This window comes from Hemitrygon akajei, unplaced genomic scaffold (assembly GCF_048418815.1).
Source record: "Hemitrygon akajei unplaced genomic scaffold, sHemAka1.3 Scf000046, whole genome shotgun sequence".
Lineage (NCBI taxonomy): Eukaryota > Metazoa > Chordata > Chondrichthyes > Myliobatiformes > Dasyatidae > Hemitrygon > Hemitrygon akajei.
In genome coordinates, this window is record NW_027331932.1 from 7,673,216 (window position 1) to 7,700,272 (window position 27,057).

Consider the following 27,057-nt stretch of genomic DNA (forward strand, 5'->3'; position numbering starts at 1 on the left):
TCAAGTCAGTCCCACTTGTTGTTGACAGAGATCCTGAATCTTTTCAGAGATATCTGGGCACAAAGGTGCAGATTTCTCACAGATGAAAAGCTTAAGAACCTGACTACAAGGTTTACCCCGACTCTGCCAAGTACATACACCGCAATTGAAATCTCCAGCGTTCATCCAGTACACGACATACGAAACCACATTCCTATCAAAGAGGGATAAACAATTTAAACGCACCTCCAGCAGTCAGTCCGCAAAACCACTGATACTGTCCCTCGCCATTGACGTGTGGCACCCCAACATCTCTCACAACCCCACTTCCCCAGCACAGCCCTGTGTCAGTCTCCAGAATACTCCCACTGACCCACTCTCTCCCTGCAGCCGTGTCAGTCATTAAAGTCATTAAAGTAATCCCTTGCCCCACCCTCTACCCACAGATCTGTGTCAGAGACCAGAATAATAACAGTACTCAACCTTCGGCTCACAGGCCCGTGTCAGTCCCCAAAATATTCCCACGGCGCCAGTGTCTTCCAAGGCCCCATGTCAGTCTTCAAAATGCTCCCACTTCTTTACTGCCTCCACACAGGCCTGTGTTTACTGCATAAATACTGACACTCACCACTCCCACCCCACAGATCAGTGACAGTCCAAACTACACTCACTGCCTGACTCTCTCCCCACAGCCCCGTGCCGGTCCCCGAAATAATCCCACTGCTCAACCTTCTTCTTAGAGACCTGTGTCAATCACCAAAACATCTCCCGCTTCCCATATTCTCCCCACGGACGTGTCTCAGTCCCCAGAGTACTCCTACTGAACCATTCTCACCGCACATATCTGTGTCTGTCCCCAAAATACACCCAACCATCATTCTCTCCCCACAGACATGTGCCAGGCCCCAAATTGCTCCCACTGCCTCACTCTCTCCCACAATCTGGGTCAGATCCCAAAAGAACTCCATAGCTCCACTCTCTCCCCACGGCCCCGTGCTCGTCCCCAAAATACTTGCATTTCCTACACTCTGCTCAAGTTCCCGTGCGAGTCTCCAAAATAATCCCAATGCCTAGCCTTCCCCTAAAGGCCTGTGTCAACCACCAAAAGACTCCCACATCGCACTCTCTTCCCAGAGCCCATGTCAGTTCCAACATTTGGAGAAGGAAGCCTGAGGATCAGAACGGGAATGCGGCGGGAGCCATTTTGATTTTTTCTTCATCTCATCGGAGGTAAGAGAGGCGGGACTGCGCAGGCGTGTGACGTCGGAAATGAAGCGGGGAAGATTTAAAGGGACACAGCTTTATACAGCAGGCAGTGTCGTTTTGCGGGCAGCGGAATGAGCTGGGAGCAGAGTGAAGGCTTAAGGGCTTTGTCTCAGAGGGCTTAGACTGAAACGGGTGAGTCAAGGTAGGTTTAGTTTTTAATTTTTCCTGTTATTTGAGGAAAGGGGGAATTATGAGTGTGAGGACAGCTTGTTTTCTCGAGTCAGATGTGGGAGGTCCTGGAGTCTCCTAGCCTCCCGGACATGTACATCTGCGCCAGGTGCGCAGAGCTGCAGCTCCTGAGGGACCGTGTTAGGGAACTGGAGCTGCAGCTCGATGGCCTTCGTCGGGTCAGGGAGAAGGAGGAGATGATAGAGATTAGTTACCGGAAGATGGTCACAACAGGGCCACGGGAGTCAGACAGGTGGGTCACGGTTAGGAGAGAGAAGGGGAATAGTCAGGTAACAGAGAGTTCCCCAGTGGCTGTACCACTTGACAATAAGTACTCCTGTTTGAGTACTGTTGGTGGGGGGATGGGTGCAACCTACCTGGGCGAAACGACAGTGGCCGTGCCACGGCACAAAGAGTCCGGCCCTGTAGCTCAGAGGTGTAGGGAAAGGAAGAGGAAGGCAGTATTAATCGGGGACTCGATAGTTAGAGGGTCAGATAGGTGATTCTGTGGACGCTGTCAGGAGACCCTGGATGGTAGCTTGCCTCACTGATGCCAAGGTCCGGGATGTTTCTGATCGCGTCCAGGATATCCTGAAGTGGGAGGGTGAGGTCGTGGTACATATAGGTACCAATGACAAAGGGAGGAAAAGGGAAGTAGTCCTGAAAGGAGAAAATAGGGATTTAGGAAGGGAGTTAAGAAGAAAGACCGCAATGGTAGGAATCTCGGGATTACTGACTGTGCCCCGCGACAGTGAGAGTAGGAATGGAATGAGGTGGAGGATAAATGCGTGGCTGAAGGATTGGAGCAGAGGGCAGGGATTCAATTTTCTGGATCACTGGGACCTCTTTTGGGGAACGTGTGACATGTACAAAAAGGACGGGTTACACTTGAATCCTAGGGGCCAAATATCCCGGCCGGGAGATTTGCTTAGACTACTTGGGAGACTTTAAATAAGAATAGCTGGGAGTGGGAATCAATTTGAAGAGGCGAGGAAAGGTGAGGCTAGTTCACAAATTGAGAAAGCTAGTAGACAGTGTGTGAGGGAGGATAGGCAGGTGATAGAGAGCGGTGCGCTCAGACCGAAGATGTAGGGGAGAAGTCAAAAGAAGAAGATAGTCTTGGTGAGAGTAACATTTCAGCACCGAGTAGAAGGGCTGAGACAGCCTGTTTCCGTGCTTTAATTATTATATTGTAATATAGATATAAAGTTATATTAATTTTACTGCACACTCTCTACCAACAGCCCTTGTCGATTCCCTAACAAAGCCAATTGCCCATTCTCTCACCGTAGAACTTTCTCTGCCTCCAAAATGCCCCGATTGCCCACTCTCACCCCACAGCCCTTGTCTGTCCACAAACACATTCTAATACCCTCTCCCTTTAGGCATCCGTGTCTGACCACAAACTAATCCCACTGCACACAACCTTCCCGCAGCCTGTGCCAGTCCCCGAAATAAATCCACTGCCCACTCGCTTCTCGCAGCGTCTATCAATCCGACTACCCACTTTCTTCTCAGAAACTTGCAGGATCCCAAATCTCACCCGTCTTTGCATTTTCCAATCCAATATGAACTGCCTTGGTCGCGGACTGCTTTGTCAACAAAATTCTGTGAAATTAAATTGTTATCATTAATGACTGAATTCGAGCAAAATTTAAGGAGCGTCCCTTTATGTCTGACCCCAGGAGACCGTGAAGGGAAGGTGTTGAAGGAACTTGATTCTGTGTCTCATCAATGGAGAATGTGATGGCACGGAGTGGAGGGAGCGTCACTATGTGTCTGATCCCGGGAGCGTGTGATGTGACGGTGTGGAGGGAGCTTCACTCTGTGTCTGACTCCGGGAGTGTGTAATGGGACCGTATGGAGGGACGTTCAATCTTTGTCTGACCTGGGATCTGTGAGATCAAACGGTGTGGAGGGAGCTTCACTCCGGTGTGGATATATCTTCCGTCGATCGGACACGTACCTCTTCTTCTGCTGAATTTATTTCAAGAAGATTAGAGTCTGAGTTCAAACAATACTGCTTCGCTTCATCGTAGGAAATGTGCAACGTGGAGATAAAATAACTCGAGTCTTCATTTCTGATCCAATCCTGGGAAAACGCTTGCTCTGGAAATTAGGAACGAGAAAAAGTGAATCTCCCTGCGTACCGCCCATTACATCCGCTGTGTGTCAGACACAGAAAGAGGATCCCTCCTCATCGGCCCATCACATAGAACGGGTTAAATACACAATTAAACACCCTCCTCAACGGTCCCGTGACAAATTTGCTACGGAATTTCCGAACAAGTAACAATGAATCCCTTACATCCGTCCATTGCATCCGCCGGAAGACAGATCTAGAACATGGATCCCGACACACCGTCGCATCACACAATCCCGGGGTCAGACGCAGCGAATCTCCCTCAACACTGTCGCATTACAAACTCCCGCGGTCAGTCACAGAGTGAAGCTCCCTCCACACCGTACCATCACACATTCCCGGGGTCAGACACAGAGTGAATCTCCCTCCACACCGTCCCATCACACACTCCAGAGGTCGGATACAGAGTGAAGCTACCTTCACTCCGTCGCATCACACAATCCTCGGGTTGGACACAGAGTGATGCTCCCACCAGACTGTCCCAACACACAGTCCTATTGTCAGAAACAGAGTGAAGCTAGCTCCACACCGTCCGATCACACACTACAGGGGTCAGATATAAATGATGCTCCCACAATAGCATTCCATCACACGCACACTGTGTCAGTCACAGAGTGAAGCTCCTTCCACATCATCCTGTCACAGTCGACAGAGGTCAGATGCAGAGTGACACTCCCTCCATACAGACCCATCACACTCCCAGGGGTTTCACCGACTTTGAGCTCCGTATTGCACTGTTCTATCAGACAGTTCCGGTAAAAGACAGAGTGAATATGACTCCTCACTCTCCCAATGCTCATTCCTGGGGTTAGACACAGAGTGATGCTACCTGCATAACATCCCATCGAAAACACACTGTATCAGACACAGAGTAAATCTCCCTCCACACTGTTCCATAACACACTCTCGGGGTCAGATACAGAGAGAATCTCCCTCCACACCGTCACATCACACACTCCCGGGGTCAGACACAGAGAGAATCTCACTCCAGACTGTCCCATCACACACTCCCGGGGTGAGACACAGAATGAATCTCACTTCACACTGTCCCATCACACACTCCCGGGGTCAGACACAGAGTGAATCTCCCTCCACACCGTCACATCACACACTCCCGGGGTCAGACACAGAGAGAATCTCACTCCAGACTGTCCCATCACACACTCCCGGGGTGAGACACAGAATGAATCTCCCTCACACCGTCCCATCACACACTCCCGGGGTCAGAAACCGAGTGAAACTCCATCCACACCGTCCCATCACACACTCCCGGGGTCAGAAACCGAGTGAAACTCCCTCCACACCGTCCCATCACACACTCCCGGAGTCAGACACAGAGTTAATCTCCCGCGAAACTGCCCCATTATACGTTCCCGGGGTCAAATACAAACTACCCTTTCGCCCTTCTATCACGCATTCCTGTCGTCAGAATCAAACTGAAGCTCGTTCATTCCGTCCCATCACACTCTCCTGCTGTCGGACACAAATTAAAACTCCCGCCAGGGCACCCAATTACACATTCGCATGACCGGTCACAAGGTGTATCTCCCTCAACTCCGACCCATCACAAGCTTTAGGAGTCAGTTAGAAACAGAAACATAGAAAATAGATGCAGGAGTAGGCCTTTCGGACCTTCGAGCCTGCACCGCCATTCAGTATGATCATGGCTGATCATCGAACTCAGAACCCTGTACCTGCTTTCTCTCCATACCGCCTGATCCCTTTAGCCACAAGGGCCATATCTAACTTCCTCTTAAATATAGCCAATAAACCAGCCTCAACTGTTTCCTGTGGCAGAGAATTCCACAGATTCACCACTCTCTGTGTGAAGAGGTTTTTCCTCATCTCGGTCCTAAAAGGCTTCCTGTTTATCCTTAAACTGTGACCCCTCGTTCTGGACTTCCCTATCATCGGAAACTATTTTCCTGCATCTAGCCGGTCCAATCCCTTTAGAATTTTATAGCTATCAATAAAATCCCCCCTCAATCTTCTAAATTCCAGTGAGTATAATCCTAGTCGATCCAGTCTTTCTTCATATGAAAGTCCTGCCATCCCAGTAATCAATATGGTGAACCTTCTTTGTACTCCCTCTATGGCAAGAATATTTTCATCAGATTAGGGGACCAAAACTGCACATAATATTCTAGGTGCGGTCTCACCATGGGCTTGTACAACTGCAGTAGAACCTCACTGCTGCTGTACTCAAATCCTTTTGCTGCGAATGCCTACATACCACTTGCATTTCTCACCACCTGCTGTACCTACATGCCCACCTTCAATGACTGGTGTACAATGACACCCAGGCCTATTTGCACCTCTTCTTTTCCTAATCGGCCACCGTTCAGATAATAATCTGTTTTCCTGTTCTTTCAACCAAGGAGGATAACCTCACATTTATCCACATTAAATTGCATCTGCCATAAATTTGCCCACTCACCTAACCTATCCAAGTCACCCTGCATCCTCTTAGCATCCTCCTCACAGCTAACACCGCCGCCCAGCTTCGTGTCATCCGCAAACTTGGAGATGCTGCATTTAATTCCCTCGTCTAAATCATTAATATATATTGTAAACAACTGGGGTCCCAGCACTGAGCCTTACCGTACCCCACTAGCCACTGTCTGCCATTCTGAAAAGGTCCGATTTACTCCCACTCTTTCCTTCCTATCTGCCAACTATTCTATATCCACATTAATACCATACCCCAATACCATGTGCTTCAAGTTTGCACACTAATCTCCTGTGTGGGACCTTGTCAAAAGCCTTTTGAAAATCTAAATATACCACATCCACTTGCTCTCCCCTCTCCACTCTACTAGTTACATCTTCAAAAAATTCTATAAGATTCGTCAGACATGATTTTCCTTTCACAAATTCATGCTGAATTTGTCCGATGATTTCACCTCTTTCCAAATGTGCTGTTATCACATCTTTGATAACCGACTCTAGCATTTTCCCCACCACCGATGTCAGGCTAACTGGTCTATAATTCCCCGTTTTTTCTCTCCTTCATGTTTTAAAAAGTGGGGTTACATTAGCCACCTTCCAATCCTCAGGAACTAATCCAGAATGCTAAGGAGTTTTGAAAAATTATCACTAATGCCTCCACTATTTCTTGGGCTTCTTCCTTAAGCATTCTGGGAGGCAGACCATCTGGCCCTGGGGATTTATCTGCCTTTACTCCGTTCAATTTACCTAGCACCTCTTCCCTACTAACATGTATTTCCCTCAGTTCCTCCATCTCACAAGACCCTCGGTCCCTTACTATTTCCGGAAGATTATTTATGTCCTCCTTAGTGAAGACAGAACAAAAGTAGTTATTCAATTGGTCTGCCATGTCTTTGTTCCCTATGATCAATTCACCTGTTTCTGACTGTAAGGGGCCTACATTTGTCTTGACCAATCTTTTTTCTTTCACTTATCTATAAAAACTTTTACAGTCAGTTTTTATGTTCCCTGCCAGCTTTCTCTCATAATCGTTTTTTTTCCCTTTCCGAATTAAGCCCTTTGTCCTCCTCTGCTGGTTTCTGAATTTCTCCCAGTCCTCAGGTGTGCCGCTTTTTTGTTTTTTGCTAATTTTTGTTTCTTCTTTTGACGATACTATCCCGAATTTCCCTTGTCAGCCAAGGGTGCAATACCTTCCCTGGTTTATTATTTTGCCAAACTGGGACGAACAATTGTTGTAGTTGATCCATGCGATCTTTTAATGCTTGCCATTGCATATTCACTGTCAACCGTTTACGTATCATTTGCCATTCTATCTTAGCTAGTTCACGACTCATACCTTCAACGTTAACCCTCTTTAAGTTCAGAACCTTTGTTCCTGAATTAACTATGTCACTCTCCATCTTAATGAAGAATTCCACCATATTATGGTCACTCTTACCCAAGGGGCCTTGCACGACAAGATTGCTAACTAAGCTTTCCCTATTGCTCAATACCCAACCTAGAATGGCCTGCTCTCCAGTTGGTTCCTCGACATGTCGGTTCAGAAAACCATCCCGCATACATTCCAAGAAATCCTCTTCCTCAGCACCCTTACCAATTTGTTCACCCAATCTATATGTAGATTGAAGTCACCCATTATAACTACTGTTCCTTTATTGCATGCATTTCTAATTTCCTGTTTAATGCCATCCCCAACCTCACTACTACTGTTAGGTGACCTGTACACGACTCCCACCAGCGTTTTCTGCCCCTTAGTGTTATGCAGCTGTACCCATATCGATTCCACATCCTCCAGACTAATGTCCTTCCTTTCTATTGCGTTAACCTCCTCTCTAACCAGCAAAGCTACCCCACCTCCTTTTCATTCCTGTCTATCCTTGCTGAATATTGAATATCCCTGGATCTAGAGCTCCCATCTTTGGTCACCCTGGAGCCATGTCTCTGTGGTCACAACAATATCATATTCATTAATAACAATGTGCACATTCAATTCATCCACCTTTTACGAATGTTCCACGCATTGACACACACATACTTCAGGTTTGTTTTTACAACATTCTTAGCCCTTATATAATTATGTTGAAAAGTGGCCCTTTTTGCTTTTTGCCCTGGATTTGCCTGCCTGCCACTTTTACTTTTCACCATACTACTTTTTGCTTCTACCCTCATTTTACACCCCTCTGTCTCTGTGCACTTGTTCACATCCCCCTGCCACATTGGTTTAAAGCCTCCTGAACAGCAGTAGCAAACGCTCCCCCTAGTACATTGGTTCCAGTCCAGCCCAGGTGCAGACCGTCCTCTTTACACCGGTCCCACCTCCCCCAGAACTGGTTCCAATGCCCCAGAAATTTGAATCCCTCCCCCTTGCACCTCTTTACAAGCCACGTATTCATCTGAAATATCCCTTTATTGCTACTCTGACTAGCACGTGGCACTGGTAGTAATCCAGAGATTATTACCATTGTTGTCTTACTTTTTAATTTATCTCCTAACTCCCTAAATTCACCTTGTAGGACCTCATCCCGTTTTTTATCCATATCGTTGGTACCTATGTGCACCACGACCACTGGCTGTTCACCCTCCCATTCCAGAATGTCCTGCAGCCATTCAGAGATATCCTTGACCCTTGCAACAGGGAGGCAACATACCATCCTGGAGTCTCGTTTGCGGCCGCAGAAACGCCTATCTATGCCCCTTACAATCGAATCCCCTATCGCTATAGCTCTCCCACTCCTTTTCCCTCTCACCTGTGCGGCAGAGCCATCCATGGTGCAATGAACTCGATTGCTGCTGCCTTCCCCTGATGAGATATCTCCCCCAACAGTATCCAAAACAGTATATCTGTTTAGGAGGGAGATGACCTCAGGGGACTCCTGCACTACCTGCCTACTGCTACACTGTCTAGTGGCCACCCCTTCCCTTTCTGCCAGTGTAGCCTTTACCTGCGGTGTGGCCAACTCACTGAACGTGCTATTCACGACTTTCTCAGCATCTTGGATGCTCCAGTATGAATCCAATCGCAGCTCCAGACGCTCAATGCGGTCTGCCAGAAGCTGCAGTTGGACACACTTCCTGCACACATAGTCGTCAGGGACACTTGAAGCATCCCTGATTTCCCACATGCTGCAGGATGAACAAACCACAGGGCCAATCTCAGCTGCCATAACCTACCCAATACTTGCCTCAACTTTTGAAACTTCCTCCTTTTAAAGGATCTTACATGGCCTTACCTCACTTGGAGTGAAGCTTGTCCTCAGCCTCTGCGCGCCGAAGCCTCTGGAGACAAAGCCTTCCTACTCTGTCTCCCACTACTTCGTCGCCCGCTAAAACGTCGCCCCACTCCGTCTAACAGTTCTCTTTAAATACTCCCGCTGCCTCACGGTCCGACTTACACGCGCTTGCGCAGCCGTGCCCCCGATAGGAGTTACAAGCTCCTTTCCAACAGCCTATCATAGAGATCCTGAGGGACAGACACAAATAGAATTTCAATCCAAACCGTCCCGTTACATACGCCTGGGGTGAGACACATGAATTAGCTCCGTCCGCAATTTCCAATCACGCAACCCGTTGCTAGACACTGAGGGACTCTCCTTCAGCACTGTCCCATCACAGAATCCAGGAGTAAACATAGAGTCGAACTCCCTTATACTATTACATCATACCCACATGGAGTCAGATATAGAGTGAAGGTCCTTGCAGACCATTCAATCACACACTTCTTGATTGGGCAGACACAAATTTGGGTTCCATCCATAACGTCACGTCAAACACTCTCGGGGACAGATAAAGAAAGAAGCTTTTGTCTCACAGTCTCATTATACTCTCCCAGTGTCAGATACAAAGCGATGCTCCTTTCACACTGTCCCATCACACACGACCGGGGTAAGTCTCAGACTGAAGCTTTCACTCCACCACACTGTCAAATACTCCTTGGGTCAAACATGGAGTGATGCTCACTGCATGCTCTCCCAGCACCCAGTCCTGCAGACAAACAAAGAATGAACTTCCCTCCACACTTCCCCAACACACACCCCTTGGACAGATTAGAAATGAAACACTCTCTGCACCATCCCGCCGCATACTCACGTCGTCAGACACAGTATGATGGTCTTTCTACCCTATGACATCAAATAATACAGGGGTCAGAAAGGGGGCGAAGCTCCCCCACCCACACCATCCGATCACACACTGCAAGGGTCAGACACAGAGGGAAGCTGCCTCCACACCGTCCCATCACACATTCCCGAGACTAACACAGTGTAAATCTCCCTCCTTACATCACTCACTTCCTGGCGAGTCACAGAGTCAAGCTCTCTCTCAACCGTCCCATTACGCTCAGCTGTGCTCACACACAAAGCGAAGTTCCGCCCATGCTCTCCCATGGCACACTGACGGGTTCAGACTCGCTACACAACATCCAATCACACAATCCGGTGACACATAGAATGAACGTCCCTCTGCACTGTCCCATCACACAGTCCCGGAGTCAGACACAGACGCTCTCTCTCTACGATCCCATTATTCACTCCCGGATTCAGACACAGAGTGATGCTCCCTCTGTTCCGTACCATCCCTCACTCTGGGATTCAGATAGAGTGAAGCCCCCTCTACACTGTCTCGTCTCACACAATCCCGGAGTCAGACACAGACGTTCTCTCTCCACGATCCCGTCACACTCCTGGATTCAGACACAGAGCGAAGTCCCCTCTGCAACGTCCCGTCGAACACTCCCGGATTCAGAGTGAAATGCTCTCTCCACGGTGCCAAAACACACTTCAGGGGACAGACATCCTCCACGCAGCCCCATAACACACTCACCGGGTCAAACACAGAGTGAATGATCCTCCACACCATCTCTGCATACAGTCCCGATGTCAAGCACAGAGTGACGCTTCCTCTCTCCATGCCTGCCCTATGATGAGATGCGGGTGAAAGAGGGGGATGATGTCTCACCTCTTCTGCTGGTCAACAATTCACAAATTTGAGCCTTGGTTTCGTTGAGAGATCTATACTTCGTATCCATCTCAGTGAACTGATGACGGAGTTCAGCTTGGTAGTTTCGGTGGCAGTTTTCCTTGGAATGACGAATCAGTGACACTGAGAGAGATGGTGATGGATGTTTAGCGTTTACAGCGACACGTGAGTCAGCGTCACGCTACCGAACGGGTCACAGAGAGTGTTGTGTCAGTGTCACGGTGAAGGGTGTCACAGTGAAGGATGTGCTGGTGGCACAGTGAGAGGCGTCGGCGCCACCTTGAGGCAGGCAGACTTATTGATCCCGAGGGAAATGAGAGGCGTGTCTGTGTCACGCTGAGGGGTATATCAATGTCCCGATGAGAATTTAGTTCATGTTACAGTGGGGGTCTGCATAAGTATCCTGTCGGTCAATCCGAGTTGCTGTCAGGAACGTGTCGGTGTCACTGTGACAGGTGTTTAGGTGCCCTGGCCCGAGATGTGCGGGTCACAATGAAGTGCTTCTCGATGTCACGGCGTGAGAAATCTCAGAGTGAGGAGCGTGGAGATGTCACGGTGGGTGGAGTATCTGTGTCATGGTGTGGGGTGTGCTGGTCTCAAAGAGAGGGGTGTGTCTGTGTCACGGTGAGAGGCATGTCATGACGACGGTGGGTGTGACAGTGTCACGCTGAGGTATGCATCGACGTCACAGGGTGTAATACGTAGGTTTTGCTGTGAATTTCGAAGTCGCTGTCGCGGTGAGGAGTTTACCTGTGTCAGGGTGAGGTGTGGATAATTGCCTCAGTGAGCGGTACATCCGTGTTATGTTGAGGGGCGATACCGTCTCGGTAAGGGGAGTTACAGTGAAGCGTAAGTCCTTGTCACGGTGCGGACCTGGACGGATCAGGTTGAGGAGATAATAGATGTCACAGTGAGTGGTGTCTCAGTGTCACAGTAAAGGGATGTCGGTGTCCCTGCGGTGTTTTACAAAAACAATTTATTTACAACCTGCCTCCATTTGGAGCCCGTTCGGCTCACCATGGGTCCTCTCCCGAATGTGATTGATTAATTTGGAGCCGTGGGTGTTTGACCGGGTCCCTCAGGGGAGGCTTATCCAGAGAATTATGATACATGGGATCCACGGGGAATTGGCCGTCTGGATTCAGATTTTATTATTTTTCGGCGTCACGGTGAGGTGGGAGTCGGTGACACGGTGTGGACGTAACGGTGTCACGATGGGAGCTGTGTCCCTGTCAAGGTGAGGGTAGTGTCAGCTTCACCGTGAGGGGCGTGACAGTGTCACGGTGAGGTTCGTGTTCTGACAGGTTGAGCGGCGAGTCCGTGTCATTGTGAGGTTTTACACTCACGTTTCATTCCACACTGTTAGTTTACGGTCTGACTCCAACCGGAGTCCTTTCGACTCACCGTGGATCGAGAGCCCGACCACTGTCGCGATGAGGACGACCGTTACTAGGCAGAGTAGGCAGAACTTACGGTCCGGTCTATTCCCGATGTTCTCGTTCGGCTCCTGTTTATGCGGACCTGTGGAGAGACCATTCGGATAAACAGAGGGAGAAGATGGTGAGAGTGAGAGGGGAGAGATGGGGGGGAAATGTGAGCGAATGGAGAGAAGGAAAACGGGAAGAGATCGGAGACAGGGAATGGCCGCGTGAGAAGAGGAAGCAATGTTATGAGTGAAGGGTGAGTGGGATGTGTGAGAGAGACAGCGAAAGGGTGGGTGAGAGAGAGGGAGTGATGGGAGAAAAAAGTGGGAGAGAGCGGGGGACGAGACAATGGAGAGAGAGAGAGAGAGAGAGCTTCGTGGACTCCACTGTGTTTCTTTGTTTTGTGGCTGCTCACAATGAGAAGGGGGGTACGGGCACGAGATGGTTACCATTGCACTTTACAGTACCAGCAACCCGGGTTCAATTCCCGCAGCTGCCTGCAAGGACTTTCCAATTTCTCTCCACGAGCGAGTGGATTTCCTCCGGGCGCTCTGGGTTCCTCCCACAGTCCAAAGACATACCGGTTGTTCGGTTAATTGGTTATTGTAAATTTAACTGCCATTAGAAAAAGTAATAATTCGGAGAATTGTTGAGCAGCGCGGCCTGAATGGCCGGAAGTGCCTGTTCCGAAATGTTTTCAGTGAAAAAAAACAAAATATAAATTTTGAGAAAAAATTGAAAAGATGGTGGGAAATGGTATACATATAAAACCGGACCTTCCGGTGTTTGTGATGGGTGTGATTGTCCTGGATGGGAATAGAGATGGATGGTTGTAAAATCTCAGAAGACACAAAGATTGGCGGTGTTGTGGGCAGTGCGGACTATCGCCAATAGATTCGGTGGGGTATGGATCAGTTGTAGATCTGGGTGGAAAATGGCAATCGGAGTTTAGCTGAAGTAAGTGTGAGGGATTTTCCTTTGGGGAGTTAAATGTGAAGCGACAGGACACAATTAACGACAGAACCCTTAACTGTCGACGGGGAAAGGGATCTCGTATTGATCAAGCGGTTCAATGGAGTGATAAAGAGTTGACTGTAGACGGGCCTTTGACAATGTTTCTCTCATGGGAGATCCATTCACAACATTGTGATGACTGGGACTCACAGTGAATTGGGAATTTGGTTTCCGTACTGGCTTGTCCACAAAACCCAGAGGCCGGCGGATGTCCGTGACTGGTTGTGTTACCCACGGGACCTCTAATGGCTGTGGCCGAGACGTGTGAGAATCTGGGCATTTAACAAGGCTTTGTGTGTTTCGAACATCCTGCATCGTAGACCAGCCAGTACGGCACAGGAACAGGCCATTCGGCCGGCAATGCTGTCCAGGATGTATTCCCTCTGGTGTTAGACATTTCACGTTTGGGAATGATACCGTCTGAAACTCTTATGATCTGATCAACCTCATTTTCTTCCGCTCCAGGGGAAACAACCACGTGCCCAAGCCATCGAAACCAGGCAACATCCCGTTTATCCTCTCCGGATGACAGCAAAGGCCTTGACATCCTTCCGATAACGGGGTGACCAGAACTGTATTCAATACGCCTGATTCATGTGTTATGAAGGATGAACAGCTCTGATGGGCAGAAGGGTGCTGAGTTGCCCATGCCCCCCCCCCCCCCCGGGAGAATCACAAACCGTTACTGTTGCTATGCTGCTAATGAGAGAGAGAGATGGAAAAGAAAACATGAGAGAACATCTGCTGCAGATAAGAGAAAGGTGAAGCAGGGGAGAGAGACTTGTTGATTCACCGTACTATGACTTCTGAGAGACTTATGGCTTCTGAGAGGGTTGTTCACCTTGTACCATTCTGTTCATTAACATTCCTCAGTGGACAGCTGGAGTGGGCTGGTTTGATGGACACAGCCATTCAAAATTGATTGACAACTGAGACCCCGTGAGTAGGGATAAAAGTGAGGTCTGGGGAGACACCCCTCAGACACACCAGGAGACACACTATTGAGCACTGCTTGAGTGTTGGAACCCACGGGAAGGTGTGGGGCATCGGAGACCGAACAAAGAAATCGGTCGGTTGAACTCACAGTGTTATAGCAGGGCCGATGGGGACATGTGTGTGTGTCCACTCATGCCAGAGTGACGAGTCCACCACAGAAGAACGGTCCAGCTGAAGGACAGAGGGGTCATTAACTGAATGGCCACAACGCTATGGCGGATCAAGAACGTAAAGGAAGGTTTGCATGACTGTAGCTGTTACATCTCGCTCGCTCTCTCTCGCTCTCTCTCTTTCTCCAACGATTATAACACAACAACCAATATCTACATCAGCACGTATGAAATGAACTGAACCTTATACTTTTCTATGACAATACATTATCCCCTAGACATCGATAGAGCTTGTTTATAATTGCTTATTATTACTCCCACACTTTTATTTTTATTATTGCTAACGTGTATTATCTATATATTTGCATTATTGATATTAATTTGCTTATTTTACTAATAAACACTTTTGAATATAGTACCAACAGACTCCAACAGATTCTTCTTTCTCTTGCTGGTTAGTCACCCAGTTACGGGGTACGTAACACATGCTGACTAGAAATTTTTGTAAAGTTGCTTTATAACAGCCTGACTTTTAAACTCAGTGCCCCAACTAATAATGGCAGGCATGGCATTCTGAGCCATCCTATCAGAAACCATGGCATGAACAGTGGCATTGGACTACAAAATCCCTCTGGTAAAAACACGTTTAGTGTTTTGGCTTTAGTAGAGAGCTGTCTCTGAGCATTTCCACTACCAAGGTACAACATTTTACGTTTGTCCGTGTTAAACACCATCTGCCAATCCTCCGTCCCATATCAGAAACTGTTCCATCGCCTACGGAATTCTTTGCAGGTCCTCTATGCGATCCACAACACCCATCAACGTATCATCTACAAACATACCAAACCCCCCACATATATTTTCATCCAGATCATTTAGACATATAACCATGTAACAGTTACAGCACGGAAACAGGCCCTCACGGTCCTTCTAGTCCGTGCTGAACGATTACACTCACCTATTCCCACAGACCGGCACTCAGCCCATATCGCTCCATTCCTTTCCTATCCATTTTTTTAGCGACAATAATGAACCGGCTTCCACCACTTCTACAGGATGTTAGTTCCACACAGCTACCTCTCTCTGTGTAAAGAGGTCCCCACTTGTGTTACCACTAAACCTTTGTCCCATAAATCTCAATTTATGTCCTCTTGTTTGAATCTCCCCTACTCTCAATGGAAAAGGCCTATCCATGTCAACTATAACTATACCCTTCATAATTTTAAATACCTCTGTCAAGACCCACCTCAATCTTCTACGCTACGAATAATAAAGACCTAACTTGTTCAACCTTTCTCTGTAACTTAAGTGCTGAAACCCAGTTAAAATTCCAGTAAATCCCCTCAGTACTCTCTCTATTTTGTTGACATCCTTCCTAAAATTCGGTGACCAGAACTGTACACAATACTCCAAATTTGGCCTCACCAATGCCTTGCACAATTTTATCATTGCATCCCAACTCCTATACACATTGCTCTGATTTATAAAGTCCAGCATAACAAAAGCTTTCTTCACCACCCTATCCACATGAGATTCCACCTTCAGGGAACTATGCATCATTATTCTTAGATCACTCTGTTCTACTGCATTCCTCAATGCCCTACTCTTTACCATGTCTGTCATTTTTTGATTAGTCCTACCACAATGTAGCACCTCACACTTATCAGCATTATACCCCATCTGCCATCGCTCAGCCCACTCTTCTAAATGGCCTAAATCTCTCTGCAAGCTTCGAAAACCTATTTCATTATCGTAATGCCACTTGTCTTAGAATCATCTAAATCTTTATTAATCCAATTTACCACTGCATCATCAAGATCATTAATGTATATGCCAAGCAACATTGGATCCAGTACAGATCTCGGAGGCACACCACTAGTCACCGGCCTCCAAACTGGCAAACAGTTATCCACCACTACTCTCTGGCATCTCCCATCCAGCCAATGTTAAATGCATTTTACTACTTCAATATTAATATCTAACAGCTGCACCTTCCTAACTAACCTTCCATGTTGAAACCTGCCAAGGCCTTACTGAATTTCATATCGACAACATCCACTGCTTTACCCTTGTCAACTTTCCTAGTAGCCTCTTCAAAAAATTTCATAAGATCGGGCAAAATCTTATTTTGACCTCCACGCATAAACTCGTGTTGATTCTTGCTAAATAGGCCCTGTCTACCCAGATAATTAGATGTAATCCAGATATGCATAGAGACATTGCAGTGCAGGCAGACGACAAGATTCAAGAGCAACGGAGAGGAAGATCTGATGTCAAGAGTACATCTTATCGTATTAGAGATCCGTTCAATAGTCAGATTATTGTAGCGTAGAAGCTGTCATTGAGCTTCCGGATACATGCTTACGCATTTTCCCTCCGATGGGAGGGTGCAGAAGACAGAATGTCCGGGGACCTTTGATGATGCGGGGTGCTTTATCGAAGCAGCAGTGTGTGTAGAAAGAGTTCATGGAGGGGAAGCTGGTTTCGGAGCTGGGCTCAGCTCTTTCCACAACGCTCTGCAGTTTCTTGCAGTCATGGGAAGAGCAGTGTTTATATCTTTAGTGAGGAACCAGGGCGTTTTATGAGAGCAGGGTGGTAGACATGGTGAGCAGGGAAGAAAATAAAACATTTTATTTTTTCACTTGGTAGACTACTCTGTGTAAAGGTGTGTGTCCCAGGGGAATTTGACTGCCCAATATGTCCAGATTGATAGCTATAATGGACGCTATTCAAAACACGTATCAAGATCACAGATGGTAGATCACCCTGGAAGACGGGAGAGAGGAATGTTGGGGGACATTATAGAACGTAGGGACCCAGGGCTAGAGGTACACTGTTCCCTGAAAGTGGAATCACAGGTAGACAGAGACCCTGGGGAGTGTTGCAGAGCAGAGGGACCCAGGGGTTCAGGGACACGGTTCTCTGAAAGTGCAGTCACAGGTAGACAGGGCGGTGAAGTTAGCACCTGTCGCGCCGCCCTTCATCCGTCAGGGCAATGAGTACAGGAGTAGGGAGGTCATGTTGGAATTGTACAAGACGTCAGTGAAGCCACACTTTGAGTAGAGTGTTCCCAGGACGTCGTCTTCCTCTAGAGAAGATGCCACTGAGCTAGAGAGTGAGCAGAGGAGATGCACGAGGATAGTTCAGGGACTGGATTATGGAAATATGTCAGGCAATGTTGGACTTTATGCCTCGGAGCGCAGAGGTGTCTGATAAAGAAGAAGAGAGAGATGTATAACATGTTTCGGCAACAGGGAGGAAATAAGATGCTTGAGGAGTATAAAAAGAATAAGAAAATACTTACGAAAGAAATCAGGAGGACTAAAATAATAGAATTGGTTACTTTGGCAGTCAGGGTGAAGGTAATCTTAAGAGCTTCTACAGATATGTTAAGAGCAAAAGGAGAGTAAGGGAAAAAAATTGGTCCACTCAAAGTACAAAGTGGTCAGCTATGTATGGAACCAAAAGAAATGGGAGAGATATTAAATGTTTTTTCATCTGTATATACTAAGGAAACTGGAATAGAGTCTATGGAAACAAGGCAAACAAGTAGGGAGGTCATGGAAACTATACTGATTAAAGAGGAGGAGGTGCTTGCTGTATTGAGGCAAATCAGAGTAGATAAATCCCCAGCACCTGACAGGGTATTCCCTCGGATCTTGAACGGAACTAGTGTTGAAATTGCAGGGGCTCGAGCAGAAATATTTAAAATGTCAAAATCCACGGGTGAGGTGCCGGAGGATTGGAGGGTAGCTCATGTAGTTCCATTGCATTAAAAAGGCTCAAAAAGTAAACCGATGAATCATAGGCCGGTAGGTTTGACATCAGTAGAAAGTAAATTATTGGAAGATATGATCTAAAAGTATTTGGATTGACAATGACTTATTACAAAAAGTCAGCATGGCTTTGTGCGCGGTAGGTCATGTTTAACCAATCTATTAGAGTGGTTCGAGGAAGTTACCGATAAAGTAGATGAAGGGAAGGCAGTGGATGTTATATACATGGACTTCAGTTAGGCCTTTGACAAGGTCCCGCATGGGAGGTTAGTTAGGAAGAATCAGTCGCTAGGTAACATGGAGAGGTAGTAAATTGGATTAGACATTGGCTCAATGGAAGAAGTCAGAGAGTGGTAGTGGAGGATTGCTCCTCTGAGTGGAGACCTGTGACCAGTGGTGTGCCACAGGGATCAGTGCCGGGTCCATTGTTAGTTGTTATCTATATCAATGATCCGGATGATAATCTGACAAATTGGATCAGCAAAATTTGCTGATGATCCAAAGATTGAAGGTGTAGTGGACAGTGAAGAAGGTTTTCAAAGCTTGCAGAGGGATTTGGACCTCAGAGGGATTTGGAGGAATGGCTGAAAAATGTCAGATCGATTTTAATGCAGACGTGTGAGATATTGCACTTCGGAAGGTCAAACCAAGCTAGAACATACCAGGTAAATGGTCGGACACTGAGGAGTGCAGTAGAACAGAGGGATCTGGGAGTACAGGTACATAATTCCCTAAAAGTGGCTTCACAAGTAGATAGTGTTGTAAATAAAGCTTTTGATACATTTTGATACAAGCGTTATAAATCAAAGTATTGATTATTAAAGCTGGAATGTAATGGTGAGATTGTGTAAGACATCGGTTGGACCGAATTTGAAGTATTGTGTGCAGTATTGATCACCGAATTACAGGAAGGAAATTAAAAAGTTTGAAAAAGTTCAAAGATGGTTTACAAGGATGTTGCCGGGAACTGAGAAACTGAGTTACACAGAAAGGTTGAATAGGTTAGGACTTTATTCCCTGGAGGGTAGGAAAATGAGGGGTGATTTGACAGAGGTGTATAAAATGATGATGGGTATAGGTAGACTGAATCCAGCTAGGCTTTTTTGACTGAGGCCAGTGGAGGTAAAAAAGCAGAGGTCGTGGGTTAAGGATGAAGGGGTAAAAGTTTAAAGGGAACATTGTAGGGGGGTGCTTCTTCACGCAGAGAGTGGTGGGAGTGTGGAATGAGCTGCCAGATGAAGTGGTGAATGCGGGCTCACTTTGGACATTTAAGAAACACTTGGACAGGTATATGGATGAGAGGGGTTTGGAGGGATATGGCCCAGGTGCAAGTCCGTGGGACTAGGCAGAAAAAAGGTTCTGCACAGCCAAGAAGGGCCAAAAGGCCTGTTTCTGTGCTGTAATGTTCTATGGTTCTATGGTTCTAGGTGAACTAACGGAGCTGTATAAAACCACATGGGGCACAGACAAGGTGAACGCACAGACTCATTTTTACTCTGAGCTTGGATAATCGAGGACCAAAGCGCTCAGGGATAATGCGATAGCAGTAGATGATGCAACTGAGGACAAGATTGACAACTTTTTTTTTTACCCGTCTGTAGGATGAGCTGCCAGAGGAAGTGGTCGAAGTAGATTCATTGGAACCAGAACACTTGTGCATAAAACACGTGACCACTTCAAAGTGATGTCATTATTGTGAACTCTGACCTGCCGGTGCAGCCACTGACATTCCGGCGGGTCCCGGTGCAATAGGAGGATCTTCATACTCTTCCAAGTGATGTTCGTCTTTCGGAAGTTTCAGCACTGAGTAGGTGGAGTTCAGACCGTCTGAGAGAGAATGACAGAGAAAGAGAAATAAAAGGAGGAGAGACCGGTATAGAAAGTACATTACCCATAGGCGGCGTCAGCAGAGCTTCACGAAGTGCGATTTCACGTAGGTGTGCGGTGGTTATTTACAAAGGGGGCTTCGAGAGCGCTAGTCCATTGTACATGGTCTGTCAGTGTCTATATCCGGAAACCAGTCCTGAGCTGGACAACAGGGAAGGTTCAGGCATAAAAGGCAGACACTGCCTAGTCACAGGCCTCAACTCAGAGCAGCAATCCTCCACTACCACTCTCTAGCTTCTTCAACTGAGCCAATGTCTAATCCAATTTACTACCTCTCCATGTATACCTAGCGACTGAATCTTCCTAACTAACCTCCTATGCGGAACCACATGGGGCACAGACAAGGTGAATACTCAGAGCCATTTTTCTCTCTGGGCTTGGAGAATTGAGGACCAAAGCGATGAGGGATCAGGTGATTGTAGAAGGTGGTGACACGAGTGATTTTTTTTTAAATTGAGATGCTGGGCCATCTATGGAACGAGCTGCCAGAGAAAGTGGTCGATGCAGATGCGTTAGAAGTTGAACTTCTGTGCGTATAGCACGTGACCCCTTCATATTGACGCTAATACTGTGAACCCAAACCTGCTTGAGCAATCGCTGATAGTTTGACTGGTCCAGAGGAGATTGAAAGATCTTCATCCTCATCGATCAGAAGTTCGTCTTTCCCAGACTTTAGCACTGAGTATGTGGATGTTAGATCGTCTGGGAGAGAAGGAGAGAATATAAGAGAGGGTGAGAAATAGAAGGTGGAGAAGCCTGTAGAGAATCGTGGGAGTGAGAACAGAGGGACAGAGCAGAGTGAGGGAGAGAGAGAGTCGGACAGAGACGGAGTCGACACGGTGAAGAATAGCTGAGAGGGAGGTATAGAAGGTAAGGGAGGGGGGAAGTGACGGGTAAAGACTGGGATTCCAAGTAGGAGGCAAACGGTAGAAGGGATCGATGGGGGGGGGGGTGGAGAATGGAGAGTGGTGCGATGGGCTGAAAGGTAGAATAGAATGGGGAAACAGAACAGGGAGAGAATGGGAGAGATTGGCGGAGGGAAAAGGAAGCGAGGTTATGAGCGGAAGGGAATGACAAGTGTGAGAGCGATAGCACAGTTGAGGGAGAAAGGTGATAGAATGAGTGGAGGAAAACGTGGACGAGGGAAAGAGAGGGACAGGAGAAAGTTAACGGCACGACCCTTCCCTGTCGACCACATTAATGGGGTTGTCATATAGGCCACCCTATAGTCACCCAGAATTTGAGGAGCAAATCTGTAGAGAGATAGCAGACAACTGCAGGAAACATAAAGTTGTGATAGTAGGGGATTTTAAGACAAATCGCAATACAGATTCACTCTGTGAGACCCAAAGGAAATCTCCCTGCACACCGTCGCATCACACACTCCGTGTTCAGAGGCGATTTCCCTCCACTCCGGCCCATCACACACTTCTGCAAGCAGAGAGAGTGAAACTCTCTCCACACCGTCCCAACACACACACACACTGCGTGAGACACAGAGTGAAGCTTCCTCACCATCGTCCCATCACACAGTCCCGCGGTCAGACACAGAGTGAAGCTCCCGCACCATCGTAACTTCACACACTCCCGGGGTCAGACAGAAAATGTAATCTGTCCGCACCGTCCCATCACATACTCCCGGGGTCAGACGTAGTGTTAAGCAGTCTCCACACCAATTCATCGCACACTACAGGGGTCTGACAAGAGTCAATATCCCTCCACACAGTCCCGTTACACATACCCGGTGTCAGAGGCAATCTCCCTCCTCTCCGTCCAATCACACACATCAGGGTTTGGAGGACTGGAGGATATCTCATGCTGTTCCGTTGTTTAACAAATGTTTAAAAGTCATCCGGTAAATGTGCCGTCGGTAGTAGGTAAATTATTGGAAGGAATGCTAAGAGATAGGATCTACGTATTTGGATCGACAGGGACTTATCAGGGACAATCAACATGACTTGTGCGTGATAGGTCATGTTTAGCAAATGTATTAGAGTTTTTCGAAGAGGTTACCAGGAAAGTGGATGAACGGGAGGCAATGGATGTTGTCTACAAGGATTTCAGTAAGGCCTCTGACAAGATCCCGCATGGGAAGTCAGTTAGGAAGATTCAGTCACGAGGTATAAATGGTGAGGTGGTATATTGAATTAGTCATTCGCTCAGTGGAAGAAGCCAGAGAGTGGTAGTGGAGGATTGCTACTCTGAGTGGAGGCCTGAGACTAGTGGTAAGCCACAGGAATCAGTGCTGGGTCCATTGATATTTATCAACTACATCAATGGTCTGGATGATAATGTGGTGAATTGCACCTGCAAAGTTGCTGATGATACTAAGATTGGAGTTCTAGTGGTCAGTGAGTCTCGGCCCGAAACGTCGACAGAGCTTCGCCTTATAGATGATGCCTGACCTACTACATTCCAACAGCATTTTGTGTGTGTTGATTGAATTTCCAGCATCTGCAGGTTTCCTCGTGTTTGAAGATGGAGTTTACAACGGGCAAGTGTGAGGTATTGCACTTTGGAAGGAAAACCCATGGTAGAACATACAAGGTAATTGGCAGGGCACTGAAGAGAACAGTAGACAAGAGGGATCTCGGAATACAGATACAAAATTCCCGAAAAGTTGCGCCTAAAGGTAAAAAGGATAGTAAAGTGAGCTTTTGGTACATTGGCCATTATAAATCAAAGTAGTGAGTAGAAGAGTTGGAATTTTATAGAGAGGTTGTATAATGCATTTTTTGAGTCCGCATTTGGAGTGTTGTGTACAATTTCGGTCACCTAATTACACTAATAATGTTGAAAGAGTGCAGAGAAGATTTACAAGGACATAAAGACACTGAGTGAATCTCCCTCCTCACCGTCCCATCACACACTCCCGGGGTCAGACACAGAGTGAATCTCCCTCCACACCGTCCCATCACACTCTCCCGGGGTCAGACACAGAGCGAATCTCCCTCCACACCGTCCCATCACACACTCCCGGGGACAGACACAGACTGAAACTCCGTTCCTTCGTCTCTCGGCCACACTCACCTCGGGAAGGAGACTGTGAGTCCGTTTTCGTGATTTCACGTTCACGTAAGTCTCGCTGTCGTCCATCCTGCAGAGGATTCTTTGTGTCTCTAAACTCAGGAAGGAGAAGCAAGCATTGTCAGTGGAAGCCTGTTTTGACAAGGGAGTCAGACCGACATCAACAAACACGAGCTAAGCAGCTGATAACGAGAGGAAGCGGGAGAAGGGAGTGGCGTGGAGAGGGATTCATAGAGTGCGAGAAGGTGGCCTCACAGATGGACTTCAGTAAGGCCTTTAACAAAGACCCGCATGGGAGGTTATTTAGGAAGATTCAGTCGCTAGGTATACATGGAGAGGTAGTAAATTAGATTAGACATTGGCTCAATGGAAGAAGCCAGAGAGTGGTAGTGGATGATTGCTACTCTGAGTTGAGGCCTGTGACTAGTGGTGTGCCACAGCGATCAGTACTGCGTCCATTGTTACTTGTCATTTATATCAATGATCCGGATGATAATATGACAAATTGGATCAGCAAAATTTGCTGATGATCCAAAGATTGAAGGTGTACTGGACAGTTAGGAAGGTTTTCAAAGCTTGCAGAGGGATTTGGACCTCAGAGGGATTTGGAGGAATGGCTGAAAAATGGCAGATCGATTTTACTGCAGACGTGTGAGGTATTGCAGTTCGGAAGATTAAACCAAGGTAGAATATACAAGGTAAATTGTCGGACACTGAGGAGTGCAGTAGAACAGAGGGATCTGGGAGTACAGATACATAATTCCCTAAAAGTGTTTTCACAAGTAAATAGGGTTGTAAAGAAAGCTTTTGGTAAATTGCCCTTTATAAAACAAAGTATTGAGTATTAGAGCTGGAATGTAATGGTGAGATTGTATAAGACATCGGTTAGATCGAATTTGAAGTATTGTGTGCAGTATTGGTTACCTAATTACAGGAAGGATATTAAAAAGTTTGAAAAAGTGCAGAGAAGGTTTACAAGGATGTTGCCGGGATTGAGAAACTGAGTTACACAGAAAGGTTGAATAGGAAGTTGAAGTGACCGTTGACAAAGGAAGCCCGTGTTCATAGGGGAATTTGACCGACAGCAACAAACACCAGATCAAGGGCCGATAATGAGAGAGGCCGAGAGCAGGGGAAGGAAGTGCGGGGGAGGAGAGAGAGAGTAAAGGTGTGACGGCGATTGTCTCAACAGATGAGAGTTGTGGGGGCAGGAGCAGTGAGAGTGGCGTGAAAGTTGGGGAAGGAGAATGAGGGAACGTTAGGGGAGGTCGGAGAGAGAGAAGTGGGTGAAGGGGACAGAGAGGGGGGGCAGTGATAGGAGGTTGGTATAGGTGGGAGTGAATGGATAGGGAATGCAGAAAGATCGGGGCAATTTCAGAGAAATTGGGGAGAGAGGGAGAAAGCAGAGTGCAAGCTGACAGGGGAAGAAAGGAAGGGAGGTAGAGAGAGTGAAAAGGACAGGTAGGGGGCGAAGCGCATGAAAGGGAGCAGAGAGCGCTGCAAAGAGGGAGGAGGGATGCAGTGAAGGGACGATTGACAGAGATGTGGACGATGGAGTGTGATAAGAAAAGAAGACGGGAGAAAGAAGTGGAATGAGGGGATAAGTGAGGGATGACAGGAGCGAAGAATGTGTGAACCAGATAGATATGTGACACTCATGCAGAGCCTCTCATGTCCTCCCCCACTCCACCCACGGTTGGTTCCTGCTTTGATCTTCTGACCGTCCCCACTGCTCTGCTCATCACCGGGGATTCAGACCATCTTTGCGCGAAAAAACCACGGTCCCGGGGACAAACACCCAACACCCACCGAAGCAAGCGAGCCCCCACCCTCCGAGTGAAATGAACAACTCCTCACAGTCTCTCTCTCTCTCTCTCTCTCTCTCTCTCTCCTCTCTCTCTCCTCTCTCCTCCTCATCTCTCTCCTCTCTCTCTCTTGTCTCTCTCTCAAATCTGCACCAAATTTACACCAGAAGAAGTCGAAAACAATAGCTTGCCGTTTTATCAAAGCTTGCAGTAATTATCAAAGAAAACTGACATTGTTCCGTTGAAGTTTACAGGAAACCAGCGCACGCTGATCGTTATCTGAGGACTCTCGTCACCCATGGCAACATGAGCTGAGGTTTGTTAGTTTTTCAGAGAGGACTTGAAAACCTGCGGCTACACTGAGCGGGTCTTCGACAAGACAGCAAAGCAATAGCAGGAAAGCCAGAGGTCGTGGGTTAAGGGTGAAGGGGAAAAAAGTTTAAAGGGAACATTGGGGGGGGGGCTTCTTCACGCAGAGAGTGGTAGGAGTGTTGAATGAGCTGTCAGATGAATTGTTTAATGCGGACTCACTTTTGGCATTTAAGAAAATCTTGGCAGGTATATGGATGAGAGGGGTTTGGAGGGATATGACCCACGTGCAGGTCAGTGGGACTTGGCAGAAAAATGGTTCCGCACAGCCAAGAAGAGCCAAAGGGCCTGTTTCTGTGCTGTCATGTTCTCTCGCTCTATGCAGTGGGGCGTAGAAAGACAGAGATGAGAGAGATAGAGGAAGAGAGAGAGAGAGAGAGAGGGGGTGGTAGAGTGGGAGAGTGTGGGGGTAGAATGAAAGAGCGAGAGAGTGTGGTTAGAGAAAGGTTTTGGGGGAGAGAAGGAAACTGCAGCAGTAAAGAGAGAAAGATTGCGGGTGGAAATGGAGAGAAACGGTAGGATAGAGGGACAATGGTTGTAGACAGTGGAAGAGAGAGAGATGGAGGGTTGGTGGACATAGAATGCGAGTGCAGAGAAAGAGACGGATTAGAGAAAGATTGAGACAAGAGGGATACGGTAGAATGAAAGAGAGAGAGTGTGGGTAGAGAGAGAGTGGGAGAGAGAGGGTAAAACGAGAGAGAGGGGGAGAGCGGGACAGAGACAGAGAGTGGGGTTCGAGCGGGAGGGACAGTGGGATAGAGGGAGACTGTCTGTGAGAGTAGAAGGTATGTTTAGAGGGAGAGAGACTGGAGGAAATGGGCAACGATAGAGAGAAAGAGAGGAAGTGTGTGAAACGGGAGAGACAGTAGGGTAGAGAGAGAGGAAGAATGGTGAGAGAGTTTAGAGAGAGAGAATTGGAGTAGAGAGACTGAGCAGTGGTCGAGAAAAAGAGGTGTACAAAGAGGTGGGGTAGATAGAGACGGTAGTGAAAAGAGAGAGTAGGGGTGGAGAGAATGACTAGTGAGAGCGGGAGAGAATGAGTGTGGAGAGAGTGTGGTGGTAGAGAAAGGTTGGTGAGAGAGAGAGAGAGAGAGAGAGAGAGAGAGAGAGAGAGAGAGAGAGAGGAGAGAGAGAGAGAGAGAGAGAGAGAGAGAGAGAGAGAGAGAGAGAGAGAGAGAGAGAGGAAGAAACAGTGGTAGAGACAAAGAGAGAGCAGACTGATCGGAAGAGTGGGGTAGAGCAAGAGAAGGGGTAGTAATGATGGAGAGATTGTAGGGTAAAGAAAGAGGGGATAGAGAGAGTGGGATTAGAGTGAGTCAGAGAGACGATAGACAAAGAGAGAGAGTTCGGTGAGAGAGGCAATGTGTGGGTTAGGAGAGGGCGTACTGAGAGAGAGTGTGGGGCTAGAGAGAGTGGTTGTAGAGAGGGAGCGAGAGTGTGTGGTTGTGAGTGAGAGAGGGGAGGACCGTGAAAGAGAGAATGAGAAATTGGGGTAGAGAGAGACCGCAGTGAGAGCGAGTGGGGGTAGAATGTGAGGGAGTGGGATATAGCGAGGGGGATTGGGAGAGAGAGGCGTTACAGAGAATGAGAGAATGGAGGCGAGATAGGTAGTGTGTGGGTAGAGAGAGAGAGAGAGATAGGGAGAGAGAATAGCGAGTGAGAAAGAGAGAG

General features: G+C 47.5%; 1 protein-coding gene across 1 annotated transcript; it reads right to left on the reverse strand.

The window, feature by feature from the left end:
* Positions 1-25,317, reverse strand: LOC140720746 (uncharacterized). The gene is made up of 9 exons (XM_073035575.1): positions 25,250-25,317; positions 23,216-23,304; positions 20,768-20,887; positions 20,006-20,125; positions 12,383-12,499; positions 10,958-11,101; positions 3,380-3,522; positions 2,957-3,021; positions 1-193 (listed from the first exon to the last, which is right to left on the reverse strand). Exons 1-9 carry the CDS (start codon positions 25,315-25,317, stop codon positions 1-3), a joined length of 1,059 nt encoding a protein of 352 aa, XP_072891676.1.
* Positions 25,318-27,057: the final 1,740 nt, after the last annotated feature.

Excerpts from the sequence above, each read along its gene's own strand:
- LOC140720746 (XM_073035575.1), bottom strand. The coding sequence starts at position 25,317 with ATGGGTGACGAGAGTCCTCAGATAACGATCAGCGTGCGCTGGTTTCCT. Across the intron at positions 23,305-25,249 it reads GTAAACTTCAACGGAACAAT|AGACACAAAGAATCCTCTGC; the intron begins GTCAGTTTTCTT and ends TCCTGAGTTTAG. Across the intron at positions 20,888-23,215 it reads CTCACAGTCTCCTTCCCGAG|ACGATCTAACATCCACATAC; the intron begins GTGAGTGTGGCC and ends CTTCTCTCCCAG.